Source organism: Anolis carolinensis, chromosome 4, assembly GCF_035594765.1.
Source record: "Anolis carolinensis isolate JA03-04 chromosome 4, rAnoCar3.1.pri, whole genome shotgun sequence".
Taxonomy (NCBI): Eukaryota; Metazoa; Chordata; class Lepidosauria; order Squamata; family Dactyloidae; genus Anolis; species Anolis carolinensis.
This window is the reverse complement of record NC_085844.1, coordinates 251,329,756-251,345,016: the sequence shown is the minus strand read 5'-3', so window position 1 is coordinate 251,345,016 and position 15,261 is coordinate 251,329,756. Positions and strand designations below refer to the sequence as shown.

General features: G+C 40.0%; 1 protein-coding gene across 1 annotated transcript in view; it reads right to left on the bottom strand.

The window, feature by feature from the left end:
- Positions 1-1,735: 1,735 nt before the first annotated feature.
- Positions 1,736-15,261, bottom strand: part of LOC100559291 (BPI fold-containing family B member 4) — a 38,124-nt gene continuing 24,598 nt past the window's right edge. Inside the window, exons 12-21 of the mRNA XM_062979789.1 lie at positions 13,642-13,702; positions 12,818-12,909; positions 12,311-12,523; positions 11,547-11,600; positions 10,674-10,844; positions 10,286-10,353; positions 8,741-8,783; positions 5,778-5,841; positions 2,960-3,036; positions 1,736-2,114 (exon numbers count right to left, since the gene is read on the bottom strand). Of these exons, the coding sequence (XP_062835859.1) occupies positions 2,091-2,114; positions 2,960-3,036; positions 5,778-5,841; positions 8,741-8,783; positions 10,286-10,353; positions 10,674-10,844; positions 11,547-11,600; positions 12,311-12,523; positions 12,818-12,909; positions 13,642-13,702 (867 nt within the window). The 3' untranslated portion in view covers positions 1,736-2,090. The remainder of the gene's footprint in view (positions 2,115-2,959; positions 3,037-5,777; positions 5,842-8,740; positions 8,784-10,285; positions 10,354-10,673; positions 10,845-11,546; positions 11,601-12,310; positions 12,524-12,817; positions 12,910-13,641; positions 13,703-15,261) is intronic.

The following is a 15,261-nucleotide window of genomic DNA, read 5'->3' as shown; positions in this document are numbered from 1 at the left end:
TTGGAGACAGAGAGTCACCCTTTTACCTTCTTTTTCTCCTTCCCTTCCTCTCCTTCAGCAAATACTTCTAAAAGATAAGAATAATTATTAATAATAGTGATACCAGCAATCAAAAAGAGAAGCCTACCTCTCCTCTAGAGTAGAAGTAGAAACAGCTTTGAGGAAGCAAAACTAGCAAACACAAAGGAGATTGCAGGCACTGAAAATGGGATTTTTAAGGTAGCCCAGGGAGGATAGCTCTACTGAGGTACAGGTCATATTTCTTCCTTCCCTAGGCCTCCTTAAAATGTCTCTTGGAAAACTGTGTGACATGCTGATGCTGTTGAAAGAAAGCATGCATGCCTGCCTCTCCTGCAGCTGAGCGCTTCTCCTCTAGAGTAAAAACAAACAGATAAAAAGTCTCCTTAAAGCACGCAAGCCTGCCTGCAGCCAAGTACCTCTCCTCAATAGAAGAAAAACAGTTTTAAGAAAGAAGCCTCCTAAAAGTGTGGGCCTACCTGCAGCCGAGGACCTCTCCTATAGAATAGAAAAAAAACAGCTTAAATGCCTAAAATGATGGTAAGGGGAGCCTGGGAAGCCCCCCCCCCTTCCTTAATAGGCGGATAGAAAACAAATCTTTCGGCACCCCCAGAGCGAAAAAAGATATCTGCCCTCCCGTATTCAGGAGGCTCCCAAAAATGGATCGGGGGGGCCCAAAGAAAGCCGGGACATGAAACGACTCGCAGTTTACTCAGATTGCACAACTCTAACAGTCTTGGATATCTGCAAAATAGGGCTGGACAGTTCCCTGATGGGGTTGCTTTAGCAGGTACAGTAGAGTCTCGCTTATCCAACCTTTGCTTATCCAAAGTTCTGTATTATCCAACGCAGTCTGTCTCCTGCCCAGGTCCACATCTGTTTCTCTAGGCAGCAACACACAGCAAACCAACACACCCAACAACAACACAAGTGCAGCCACACTCCCAAATAAGCGGCAGACTTGTTGTAAAACATGATGGTTTTTATGCTTAATTTGTAAAATCATAACATAGTTTGACATTTAATAGGCTTTTCCTTAATCCCTCCTTATTATCCAACATTTTCGCTTATCCAACGTTCTGTTTATATTGGATAAGTGAGACTCGGCTGTATCGCAGTGAGCAGAGCTAGAGTTGGACTAGATGGCCTTTGCTGGGGATCCTTCCTGACAGTAATAGCTGTTCGATGGAATTGAAGTGTCATGGAGTTTCCTTTGTTAATGTGGGATTTGTGTATTGATAGTGTTCAAATGCAATTTGTGCCATGCTTGTATTGCAACTGATTGCATCATCCAGATTGTGCCATAATGTGGAAAGAGTTAATTGCCAAGAAGCTATGATGACCTTGATGTGTGGATGGAACTAGGGAGTATCCAGACACAAGTGTTTGAGTTGAGTTCAGTTGAGTTCTGTCTGCCTAGAGTTCGAGTCTTCTGTTGGAGAACAGAGCAGTCCTGTGTTCGTCTGTCGTCTGCAAGTCTGTTTGTGTTGATTATTGCTGCATATAGTAAAACTTTGTAAATAGTTTTACCAACGTCTCTGAGTGTCTCTTCGTTCTGCATTCCACTGCTTGCATCCAATTACTGCTGCGCTGCAAATACTCTGACATCCTTCTCTGAAATTTCTTAAACAGGCTGGATGGCCATCTGTCAGGAGGGCTGGATGGTGTCTTTCTACAAGGCCAAAGAGGCCTGGATTATATGGCTTTTTGAACTCTAGGATTCTATGAATTCTATGATGTGCTGCTGCATCAGAAGGCATTCAAGTCATCCCAAAAATGCAGTGGAGAAGCAGAAACTTTTATTTCAAAGTAACCATGCAAGAAATATCATGAGCATGCATGCACACGTTCAATGTTCAATGTCTCTTCAAAGCAACAAGGTTACAGCAAAGTGGACCATGAACATAACATGCCAGGAGCAACGTCTGAAACCGCCAGCATGCAAAACCAAGTCCAGGTTCACCCCAAATGAATCGGGTCTCATCGGAATCTATTTGGATTGACAAGTGAAGTGGAGGTGTGAGTCTTCTTCACGGGTCTCCATGCTCTTCTTTGAACCTCTTCTCAGCGCCTCACGCAGACAGCACAAGCAGATCCTTGCAAAAATAGTAATAAAAAGAATCAAGGAGGTTTCTTTTCAAAAGCTTGATCCCATATCAGTTTGATGATCTGGTGTTTTTAAAAGTGAAAGAGGGGGGTATGAAGGCATAATATAATAATAATAATAATAACTTTATTTTTATACCCTGCCCCATCTCCCCGAAGGGACTCGGGGCGGCTTACATGGGGCCTGGCCCGATAAAACAAACAAATAACAGTAACAAAGCAATAAAACAATTATCCCAGTAAAAACATCAACATCAATAAAAACAATCATTAAAATCAACAAGCAGGATACAGTGTTAAAAACAGGAGACTAATTCGTAGATCCCAGGCGAAATGCAGAGTGTTACAAAATGGGAAAAGGAAATTTCACAGTTGAATGGACAATAAAGTGCGGTATAAAATGGCAAGACAACAACAATGGGACTATTATGGAATGGACAGATAGATCAATGGCCACACAAAAAGTAATTTTGCTTCCCCAAATGACATTTTATTTCAGTCCTCACATTTCAAACATTGCAGAAAGCTAAAACGGCCCTATCTTAAGTGGCATCTACACTGCAGTAAATACAGTTTGACACCACTTTAACTGCCATGTCTCAATCTTATGTAATCATGGGAGCTGTAGTTTCAAAGGTTTTTAGCGTTTTCTGCCAAAAATAGTTGTTGTTGTTATGTTTATATTTACTCCACTTAGTCTCTCCACAGGAGACTCAAAGCGGCTTACATTAAAATCAATTCAATACAATGAGTAATTTATAGTTCAGTGAGTTTGCACATCACTTCACTATAAATCCCATGATTTCACGGTGACATCAAAGGCATTGGCACTTACTTCAATGACATCGATGTCTGCGTTGTTGAAGTCTGTGTCCAGCAACTTGGGCAAAGGAATGCCTCCACTTAAGATGCCTGCAGTTGGGAAGAAAATAAAGATATTACATCTCAAATCCCATTAGAAAACTGGAAAGCTCTCCTTCCCATTCTTGCATGTCATTGCCTCTGTATTTTGCTGGATGCAGACCCAGCCTTAGTTTCCCAGCATCTGTTGCAAAGATACACTTTTATCATTTTTTTTAATTTTTGCATTTGCCTTAGTTTAAATTTTATTAGGTTGCGCTCATATGCTTATTAGTAGCAATGAATCCCTTTGAGAAGAAAGGCAAGATAGAAATAATCACTGTCTAACACAATTTTTGTTCCTGAGTTATAAATGTCATTTCCTAATTGATTCTATCATAAAAAAACATGGAAAAGTTTATTAAACTGCAAAAACTTTGTTCTTGTGGGAGGGACATCCTGCAGCACATTTTGCTCTAGTTCGTCAATGAATACCTCATAGAGCAATGATGGGCAAGCTTTTGCGCTTGGTCTGTCAAAATTCACCAAAAAAACCTAGCATGACTTGGGTAGTGTGTCACTTAGAGAGAAAAAAACCCATAATTTTGCAATATGTATAGTTTAAATAACAAAAATGTATAATTGTAATATATAACTGTATTTAATAAATCAAAAACTATTTACTATCCCTATTTCCATGTACAGCAATCTATGGTACCTCTTGCAGTTTCCACGCTGATTTCTCTCTATTCTACTTTCAATGTAGTCATGAATAATGAATAATATAATAGTAATAATATACTAATATATTACAATGATAATAGAATAATAATAGAATGATATTATATATATAAATGTAATGTGCATAATTCCCATGGAGTAAACAACAAAACCACTGGACCAAATCACACCAAATTTGGCCACAAAAGACATAGTCATCCAATTAATCTGCATGTGGCAGCGTGGCAGCAAAAATGGCTAGGCGTGTCATAGGTTGGCCATCACTGTCATAGAGTCTCAACCAATTCAATCTAGTTTGTGGCAGCCACAAAAATGAAGTTTCTGGAGGACAGCAACTACAGTAGAGTCTCACTTATCCAAGCTAAACGGGCCGGCAGAAGCTTGGATAAGTGAATATCTTGGATAATAAGGAGGGATTAAGGAAAAGCCTGTTAAATATCAAATTAGGTTATGATTTTACAAATTAAGCACCAAAACATCATGTTATACAACAAATTTGACCAAAAAAGTAGTTCAATACGCAGTAATGTTATGTTGTAATTACTGTATTTACGAATTTAGCACCAAAATATCACAATATATTGAAAACATTGACTACAAAAATGGCTTGGATAATCCAGAAGCTTGGATAAGCGAGGCTTGGATAAGTGAGACTCTACTGTACTTTCAAAACAAGCACCGGACAATTAAATAGGAATAACATTTTCAAACAGAAAAAAATGCAAATTTTGTTACATAGTATAATTATTATGATGATTATGATGATCATCATCATCCCACCTTGGGTTTAAATAATGCAAATCTCAATGTGCAAAATTGTGCATGGATTGTGCTATCCAACCTTTTTTTTTTTTTTGCATTGGCACAACTGAACCAAAGCTGCATCTACATTCAGAACGAATACAGTTCTGCCCCACTTTAACTACCTTGGCTCAATGTGATGCAATCATAGGAGTTGTATTTTCGTGAGGCACCAGCACTCTTTGGCGGAAGAGAAGGCTCAAGGCGTGTCAAACTACAACTCCCAGGATGCCATAGCATTGCACCAAGGCAGTTGAAGTGGTCTCAAACTGCATTCATTCTACAGTGTATTTGTACCTTAAAGCTATGCTGCTCTGAATTTTGCAAGTGGTTTAATTTAGGGTATGAAAACAATGGAGAAAATACTGTATATACTCAAGTATAAGCCTAGTTTTTCAGCCCTTTTTAGGACTGAAAAGGTCCTTCCCGGCTTATACTCGAGTGAGGGTCCTGGCTGGCTTATACTTGAGTATATATGGTACATTTATTATTTTTCTCTATTTTTATTTGTATTATTACATTTATTATTTTACTCTATTATTATTGTTAGTATTACATTTATTTTACTCTATTATTATTATTATTATTATTATTATTATTATTAGTATTATTATTATTATTATTCGTGTCAGGAGCAACCGAAGTTGCTTCTGGAGTGAGAGAATTGGCCGTCTGCAAGGACGTTGCCCAGGGGACGCCCGGATGTTTTGATGTTTTACCATCGTTGTGGGAGGCTTCTCTCATGTCCCCGCATGGAGCTGGAGCTGATAGAGGGAGCTCATCCGCACTCTCCCCAGGTGGGATTCGAACCTGGCAACTTCAGGTCAGCAACCCAACCTTCAACTCACTTAGTCCACTACGCCATCTGTATTATTATTAATACATTTATTATTCCACTCTGATCTTATTATTATTATTACATTTATTATTTTACCCTATTTATTATTACATGTATTATTTTACTCTATTATTATTAAAAGGATACATAAGCACATTTACATTGAAGAAGATGAGAATGATTTAATCAGAGTTGGACACAGTCTTATCTTAAATTTGAGCTTTATGTAAATATTCAAAAACATTTAACCTATTGATGCCTCGATTAATGTAATTTTATTGGTTTCTATTTTTATTTCTGAAATTTACCACCCTCGGCTTATACTCGAGTCAATGTTTTCCCAGTTTTCTTGTGATAAAATTAGGTGCCTCAGCTTATATTCGGGTCGGCTTATACTCGAGTATATACGGTAAGTAATCAGGCACATTCTTACCGTTCATTGCAGGGAGAAATGCAATGTCAATGATCTTGTCTACCAGTCCCTCCAACAGCTTGACCTGAAGGAGAAAGAAATGGGATTTAGTATCTCTGTCTTAGCCAAAACTGGAAAAAAAAATAAACCAGGTATCTGGAGTTTGCAATGGGTTTAATTACATCTTTATGATCTCAGTTAACTGGAGCTGAAGCAACTGCAACTGAAGCAAGTTGCTATTGAATTAAAATTGCACAGTGCATTCCCAGAGTTGTTTGTATTAATAAAAACATTGTATTGTATTAGTTTTGCATTTATTTGTATCAATTTTCTTTTAATGATTGTATTTCAATCTTAATATCAAGTCAATACAGAGTTTGTGGTATAACATAGAATGGAGTATAATATTAGGCCTAGTTTTAATAGTAAGTCCCAAGCAATCAGAAACTACATTTATCTGGTGCCCACCCATCTCCATGGCTGCCAGAACTGAAAGTCTATTGCATATTGGAATAAAGAGCCAAGTGTGCACTCCCAGAAGTAATGAGAGAGTATTATACAATGAGATATTGAACTTCTCCTTTGCAATGTCAGAAAGAAATGTTCTGTCTGCATGTCATCTCAGGATATCAACAGAATTCCAGCAGCGAGCCAAGAAGATATTCAAAGAAATGCAACATAATCTGATAAATTATCATGTTTGCATGTACATTGTTGTTATGTGGTGCCTTCAAGTTGTTTCTGACTTACAACGACCATAAGGTCCACTTATAACACTATGCAACACATTTTTTGTTCCTGGGTTATAAATGTCATTTCCTAATTGCTCCTATCATAAATCATGGGGACAGTGTATTAAAGTGCAAATAAAATTTGTCTTTGCGGGAAGGACATTATTGCAACACATTTTGTTGTAGTTTTTCAATGATTATCTCATTGAGTCTCAACAATCCAATATAGTTTATGGCACAGAAACAATGTTTTTGGAGTATGACAACCATTTTCAAAGTAAGGACCACACAATTAAGCAGGAAATAATATTTTCAAACCAGAAACATAATTTTTTTTCAAATTTTGTGACATAGTGTAATGGGTTTTTCTGAGGCTGAGAGAGTGTGACTCACCCAAGGCCCTCAGTGGGTTTCTGTGGTGAGCATAGATTCGAACCCTGTTCCACAGAATCGTAATCCAGTGCTCTAATCATTGCATCACATTGGCTCTTTATCAAATAAAATACCATGATTTTATGTCATTAGTGCCTTGACGATTATTGATCTATATCATTAGCCGTTTCCAAGGCATGAGGCGCAGTAGATGGAATAAGCTGAGTGACATTGACCACCTTCAGCCCTCAACCCTGTTAGGTAGATATTGCTGTGTTAAGTAGAAATGCATTGTCTGTAACTCCAATGTGTGAAAAATACAGTTCTAAGGGATATGTGGTCACAGCATATTCACTGAAGGGTTAAGCAAGTGGAGATGATTCCATTGAGTTATGACTATGAGACAGGCATGACGATAATTGTATTATTTCCTGTGGTTCCTATGGGTATAAAAGTAAGTGGCAGACATGTGCATGCTCCCTTGCCATGCAGTTTCTTTGCCATGATGATCCTTTGCCATGTGTGTGTGTGTTGCCATAGTCATTGCTTCTGTTGTGTTGCTATGCCTATATCTCTACTGCTACTGCTGCTGCTGCTCAGTCGTTTAGTCGTCTCGACTCTTCGTGACCTCATGGACCAGTCTGCGCCAGAGCTCCCAGTCGTCCGTCACCGCCCCCAGTCCCTTCAAGGATCCCGTCCATCCATCTTGCCCTTGGTCGGCCTCTCTTCCTTTTTCCTTCCATTTTCCCCAGCATTGTGATCTTTTCCAAGCTTTCCTGTCTCCTCGTGACGTGGCCAAAATACTTCAGCTTTGCCTCTAATATCCTTCCCTCCAGTGAGCAGCCACTGGGCATTATTTCCTGGAGGATGGACTGGTTGGATCTTCTTGCCAAGGTCCAAGGCACGCTCAGGATTTTCCTCCAGCACCAGAGTCCAAAAGCGTCTCTCTTCTTTCGCTCAGCCTTCCTTATGGTCCAGCTCTCGCATCCATAGGTCACTATGGGGAAGACCATTGCTTTGACTCTGCGGACCTTCATTGCCAGTGTGATGTCTCTGCTCTTCACTCTTTTGTCCAGGTTGGCCATTGCTCTCCTCCCAAGAAGGAAACATCTTCTGATTTCCTGGCTGCAGTGATCTTCATGCCCAGAAATATAAAGTCTGTCACTGCCTCCACGTTTTCTCCCTCTATTTGCCAGTTATCAATAGGTGTAGTTGTCATGATCTTGGTTTTCTTGACGTTTAACTGCAACCCAGCTTTTGCACTTTCTTCTTTCCCCTTGGTGAGAAGGCTCCTCAGCTCCTCCTCGCTTTCGGCCATCAGAGTGGTATTATCTGCATACCTAAGGTTGTTCATGTTTCTTCCAGAAATTTTAACTCTGTCCTTGGATTCCTCAAGCCCCGCATGTCGCATGATGTGTTCTGCGTACAAGTTGAGTAGGGAGGGGGAGAGGATGCAGCCCTGATGTCCGCACTCCTTTCCCAATCTCGAACCAGTCTGTTGTTCCGTGGTCTGTTCTTACTGCTATATCTCTACATATACCGATAACAGAACTGATGTATAAATAGTTGTATATAAGGCAAGGAGTGAAGATTAAAAGCCTCCCAATGAGTTTGGATGAAAGCCAGGGTTCACGTGTGGTTATTAAAGCGATGAGCAGCAAACAAGGTCAGAGGCTGTGCTATAAATCTCTACTAACTACAGATAAGGACTTTGCAGTGTTTGGTTGGATCTAACTGCTTACCTTGACACAATCAGTCCCATGCGCAGCACAAGGAGGACATGAGAGGGAGGAGTTAATTCATGTACCTACCCAACAGGTGTTTTGTGTTTTGTTTATTATTTACCCCCAACAAACCCCACCATGCTGACTTATTTCTTACATCGAATTTCCCCAGGTTTGAAGATGCCAGGGAGAGATGGGTCCTGCAGAGGGGAACAAACAAGAGGAGAACAGTCAGAAAAACCAGAGAATCATAGAAACCTAGAGTTGAAAGAGATCCCAAGGGCCATCCATCCCAACCCCAATCTGCCAGACAGGAAAAGCACAATCAAACCCCTCCCGACAGATGGCCAGACAGCCTCTGTTTCAAAGCCTCCAGAGAAGGAGATTCCACAGTATTCTCAGAAGTTCTTCCTAAGGTTTAAGTGGAATGTCCTTTCCTGCAATTTGAACTGGTTGCTCCATTGTGTCCTAGTTTCCAGAGTAGCTACCTCCTCAGTAGGACCTCCTTTTGGATGCTTAAAACATGGCTCTTATGTCCTCTTCTATCAGCCTCTCTTCTCCAAGCTCAACATATCCAGCTCCCTATGTCATTCCTCAGAGAACTTGGCCATGTTGGCCACTCCACCTTGTCCATCTCCTCCTTGAATTGCTTTGCCCAGAACTGGACACATGGTTATTATTCCAAGTGAGGACTTCCCACAGTCTAGTAGATAGCTAGGTGAGGGGTATCCCAAGAAGCCATCCAAACAAATCCCAATGTACCATACAGAAATATGCAATAAAAGCCCTCCCAACAGATGACCACCCAGCTTCTGCTCAAAAGCCTGTGTTGAGGTGGAAACAACTATATTTCCAACCCTCTCCAAGACTTCATTTTGCATGAAAAGTGACGCACAACAATGCTACTAGGTAAGATTTCTGTCTCCATGGCTCCTTCTACACTGCCATATCATCCAGATTAAAAGCAAATAATCCACATTATCTGCTTTGAACTGGGTTATAGGAGTCTATACTGCCATATAATCCAGTTCAAAGCAGATAATTTGTTCATGGGTATAACTATTAAACTTGGCCATTGCGCTTGTCATAATTGTTACGGTTTTGTGGAAAAATAAACTACGTGCAGTCCTGTCCAGACTTATCCAGCCCTTTTGTGCATCCACAATGAGCAAATACAAGCCAAGAAAATGGAAAAATCAAAGTTTACTCTTAAGTAGCAGAGTCAATGAGAAAATTAAACAAGCAGCTTCAAAAACACAAAACCTCCAGCTTCAAAATAACTGAGTCCATCTGGAGCAACAAATTCACGTAAAGTTCTTTGCATTAAATTCATGCATCTTCTTTGGAGATTTCTTCTTCTTCAATGGTGCAAGGAGAAAACATAGTAGGCTCTCAGCCAGGAACTTACTCCGAGTAAGTTCTGAAGCAAACGATTCAGTAAGTCCCAAAAAGCATTACAAACATTCCCCAAGTTATACCCCATTAAGGAAGTAGTTCAAGCTTGTTGTCCTTGATTGTTCTAATTACCCAACTATGAATTGTGATTGACCAGGTGTTTTTTCCCTTAACACACATACACACAAGTGGCGATCCCACAGAAACTTAGTCAAATACATGCATATACAGCAATAATAATAAGTCAGGGCAATTCTCCATTGATTCTGCAAATCATTTCAATTACGATTTTCAAATGAAGACTTACTTGTCAAGACTGACATTGATTTTCAGCTTGTTGTCTTCAACAGAAAACTTGGCCAGCAAAGAACAATCCTGCAACAAAAAAGCAGGAATTGGTGCATCCAAACATTACATTTTATCAACCAGACCCACATGGCCCACCTAGCTTCACTACGTATTATGCTCCTCCAACCATGAGTATTATCTACATTGCAGACCTAATGCTGTTGGACACCAATTGCCATGGTTTAATGCCATGGAATCCTGGAAGATTTAGCTTTACATGTTCTTTAGCCTTTCCTGTGCCGGTTAAAGTGATGTCAAACTGCATCAATTCAATAATGTCATGCAACAAAGCAATAAAACAAAATAAGCCCATGGAACGGAAGAGCCCTATGCTTCCGCATACTCACAATGTTTAGGACACAGAGAGACTGGTACTCGTCATTGGGCTTGGAAGCCAGGACTTCTGCAGTCGCTTTGAGATGGATCAGGCCCTTGTCTTTCTTCAGCATCACGGAGGGGACCTCAGCAACCGTCACCTTCAGAAGCAGAGGACGAGGCTCTGGGAACTTTGGGAAAACCTGAGGATATCACCAAGGAACACTATAGGCATGCTTAACTTGGAGCAGACAAGGCTTGAAGGGACTAGGGCTGAGATAATCGTGGAAAATGACCAGGAAAGCAGAGAGTTCAGACAAGGGGAAAGTTGAAAAGGGGAAACGCTGAGTAAGAAGCATGTCATGAATACTTTTTAAACTCTAGGTAAAGGTAAAGGTTTCCCCTGACGTTAAGTCAGTTTCTCCGTGTCTTTTCGAATCTGTTATCAGTGAACCAAAGCACCACCCTGCATTCCACAGTCCATGACATATCTTCCTGTCATGTAGCATCGATGGCCCTTCTAGCCATCAATCAGGGCTCACTGCAATTAACCTCTTGACTGTTGGAATGCTTGCCGGAATGAATACACACACTTCAACAGCCACAATAGATTAAACATTTCACTACAATATCACAAAAACAGTAACATTTTCAGGGTTAAGCAGGGTTCAAACCCGGACCTCCTAGTCCCACATAGAAACCATTGCCCCATCCTGCCCATCCTAGAATTTGCACACAGTGGGGTTACAAATGGAGTTCTTCAAAGCACAGATTGAGTCACCATCTACACTGCCGTAGAACTGCATTGAACTGCAGTCTATGATTCTACACTGACTACAAGATGCAGTTTCAAACTCCATTACATTGCAATATAGATGGGACTTAAGACAAGTGAATCCACTTACTGCAGGAATCAATGCTCCAAGTGTTGAGGTTATCAGGGGAGGAAGCTCAGGGAACTGGGAAATGGAAAAAGAAAGTTATTCAAAAGATATCCATGGATATGCAAGATATTCTGGGGCTGAATAGGGAATGAACCCTGGCCTCCAGAGTTGTGACCCAATGCTCCAACCATTTCACCGCAATTAGCGTTAGTAGAGTTGCATCTACACTGTAGAGTACATTGTAGAGTTAAAGCAGTTTGACTCCACTTTAAATGCCATGGCTCACTGCTATGGAATCTTAGGAGTTATAGCTTCTAAAGATCTTGGGATCTATGCCATGGCTATTAATTATAGCTGTTGGGTCTCATTGAGTTATCTCAAGATGCTAATGCACATGGTTGGTTTGAAACTCTTTTAATCCTGTTTTAACTTGTTGTTGTGTGCCTTGAAGTTATTTCAAACCTACGACAAGCCTATCCCTTTGCTTTCCTCTAAAGCTGAGAGTATGTAACTTGTCCTAGTGTGTTTCCATAGTTGAGTGGAGATTCAAACTCTTTTTTCCATAGTCATAGTCCCATGCTCAAACCACATCACTCTGGTGCGTATTAAATCTATTCACAGGCTGGGAAAATTTGGAGAAGTGTCTTGAGGAGGAAGCTCTACATTGGGATTTTCATACACTTGATATGCTCTTAATTGGGTGAATCTTTGAGTTTTCAAATGTTCTGTGCATCCCTACAAAGTGCTCAGAGTTTGGCCTGCAGAAGATCTGGGCTTCAACTCACCATCCCATCGGAGATTTCAATGTCCAGAGCTCCTTGTTTCTGCAAGAGGGCAATGACGGCTCTCAGGAAATTGACAGAGAGTCCCAGCTGGGAGTAGGTGGTCTCATCCATTGGTGGTAATGGGGGCATGGGCACCCTTGCAGGCAAAGGAACGGATTCTGGCTTGCCCAGTGGATAGTCCAGGAGAGGTCCAGCCACAGCCCCTACTATGGTCTAGAAGGAAAGAGCAAAAGAATCACAAGTTAGTGGAAAGTCTCCCATGTGGCCATTGACCTAAACTTACCTGGTGGACTTGGAAAATGCCAAGAGAGGACATATTTTGTCAGATGCAGGTAAATAAAAACTCTGGGTCTCATTCCGTGGACATGAGGAGTTGCGCTGTATGGAAACTTGGATTGCTTTGCTTCATTCTAGCATTCCAGGACTCATTCTATCTTTCTTTGCTTTGTCTTGTTAGAAGAGAGATAGAAGATATAGCATGGCCCATCTCAGCAAAGCTAGACTTACATTTAAGTCGATCTCCAGGAACTGTCCTGTGATGATTGGAAGGCTGGAAACAGTGTACTGGATGCTTCCTATCAAACCAAGGGGAACTAGAGCTGCAAGGAAAATCAAGAAGTGTCCTGTTTTGTCTTTCAAGAACAGCCTTAAAATACTGTGGTAAGTAAATAAAAACTGCTTTACTTCAGCAAAACATAAAGTACAGCACACTCAGTGGAATAATGCAAAAAGAAGCAAGGAAGTCATAGGGCAAACACAGTCTCTGATAAACTCCCAAATCAAATAGCAGTCTTACTTCAGACAAAGAAACAGCAATAAACCCAGATGCAGACTCGAAGCAGGCACCAGGGGAACAAAGGCATTAGAGTCAGTTTGTTACCAGCAAAAGCTGGCTGCACCTGCTTCTGCTTTATAGCCCTGGGTCCCCTCACAGCTGCTAGGGCAGTTCCTCATTACTCAGCTGCATTTCTGGCAGCTAATCTAGCTGAATTACATCTCTGCTCTGTTTCCTTTCACCTCTCTTGAAATGAGGGTACTTGCAAAGTTTCCTCCTCCGATTCCAACTCACCCCCAGATCCATGAACACTCTCCTGCTCCCCTTCCTCCTCTGAAGAAGAGGAATCCCTAACAAGAAGAAAGATCTCTTGGACTTGGTGGTTATCTCTCCATGTTGGTGGTTATCTCTCCATGCTTCCATGACCAAGTAGCCATCATACAGAGCAGAGCATTAGATCCTGGTTGAGCCATGGCACTGAAAGTCTTGTCAAACTCTATCCATTCTGCAATGTAGATGCACCCAAGGAAGACCGAATCACAAGAAAAAAACTTACTGTTCACGAATCCCAGCTCATCATTGACGAGACCAAGGACAACATCAATGACAGGACAAAGCTGGAAAACCCAATGAGATATTCCAATGAGACATATGAGGCAAAATGTCAGGATATTGTTAAAATAAGAGCAATTGTTTGCCTTGTTATTCCTCTTTCCCTCAGTGCTTTTTCATCTTCTCCCAGATCAGAGGCATGGGATGAAAAACTATCTTCAACACATCAGCTATTTCTCTTTTTTATATATATATATATATATAATTTTTATTAAATTTCCACAACACATAACAATAATCCTTTAACCTAAAAAGAAAGAAAAGGAAAAAAAAGCAACGAAACACAGACACGTACATTGACTAATTACTTAAAAAACATAAATTTTGTACTTCCCTTCTTCCCTTATGGGGGCCAATTTGTTCATATTATAATTATTTTTAAGTCCTGGTTGTACTGATGTACATTGTTTAATTCTACAGTAACAAGGCTTGTTTCTTACTGATTATCCATATACTTTTTGTATTGATCCCAGTCTGTCTTTTTTATTGGCTGTCCTCTATGTATCTTTAGTAAGAACGTTAATTCATCCATATCTCTGATATTTTCGATTTTCCCGAGCCATTCTTCCTTTCCCGGGATCACTTGTGATTTCCAATGCTTCGCATAGATAGTCCTTGCAGCTGTGCTGATATACGTAAACAGTTTGTCTTCATTTGCGTTTAATTTTGTTTCTGAATCTGTCAAACCTAACAGGTAGTATTCTGATTTCATCGGAAATTTTTTTCCTAATATTTTCTGGGATTCTGAGTGTATCATTTTCCAGTATTTACCTGTCTCATTACATGTCCACCAAACATGATAGTATGATCCAATACGATTTTTACATTTCCAGCAGCTGTTTTGAGTTCTCTTATACATTTCCCCCAACTTTTTGGGTGTGATATACCACCTGTGGAAGGATTTTAACCAGTTTTCCTTTAAGTCCCAAGCATAGGTATATTTTATTTTTTTCCTCCATAATGTTTCCCATTCTGCCATACTTATTGAACGTCCAATATTTTGAGCCCATTTTACCATACAGCTTTTAACTTCTTCTGTTACGTTCGTCCATTCTAGTAATCTATCATAGATTTTTGTTATTTCTTTCTTGTCGGATTGAAGTATCTTATCCCAAAATTTTCCATTGGAACAGAAGCCCACTTTGTTGTCTACCGCAAATTTTTCCTTAATTTGGGCGTATTGTAACCATGTTAAGTTTCTGTATCTCCTTTTTAGTTCTTCAAGGGGTCTAATTTGGAATCCATTATTTTTCTTAATTAAAATTTCTTTGTAAGTTGGCCATTCTGACCATCCTAATAGTTTTCTGTTGTTTTCTTCTAATGGTGAGATCCATTGTGGAGTTTTGTCGTACATAAATTTTTTATACTTTTCCCAAACTTTTATCAATGATGATCGGATAAAGTGGTTTCCAAAAAATTTTTCTATTCGTTTTTTATCGTACCATATGTACGCATGCCATCCCCTTCTCAAATCAAAAGATTGTAAATTTAGTATATTTTCCTTCTTTAAATTGCACCAATCTTTGATCCACGTCAAAGCACTAGCATCAAAGTAAAGTTTTAA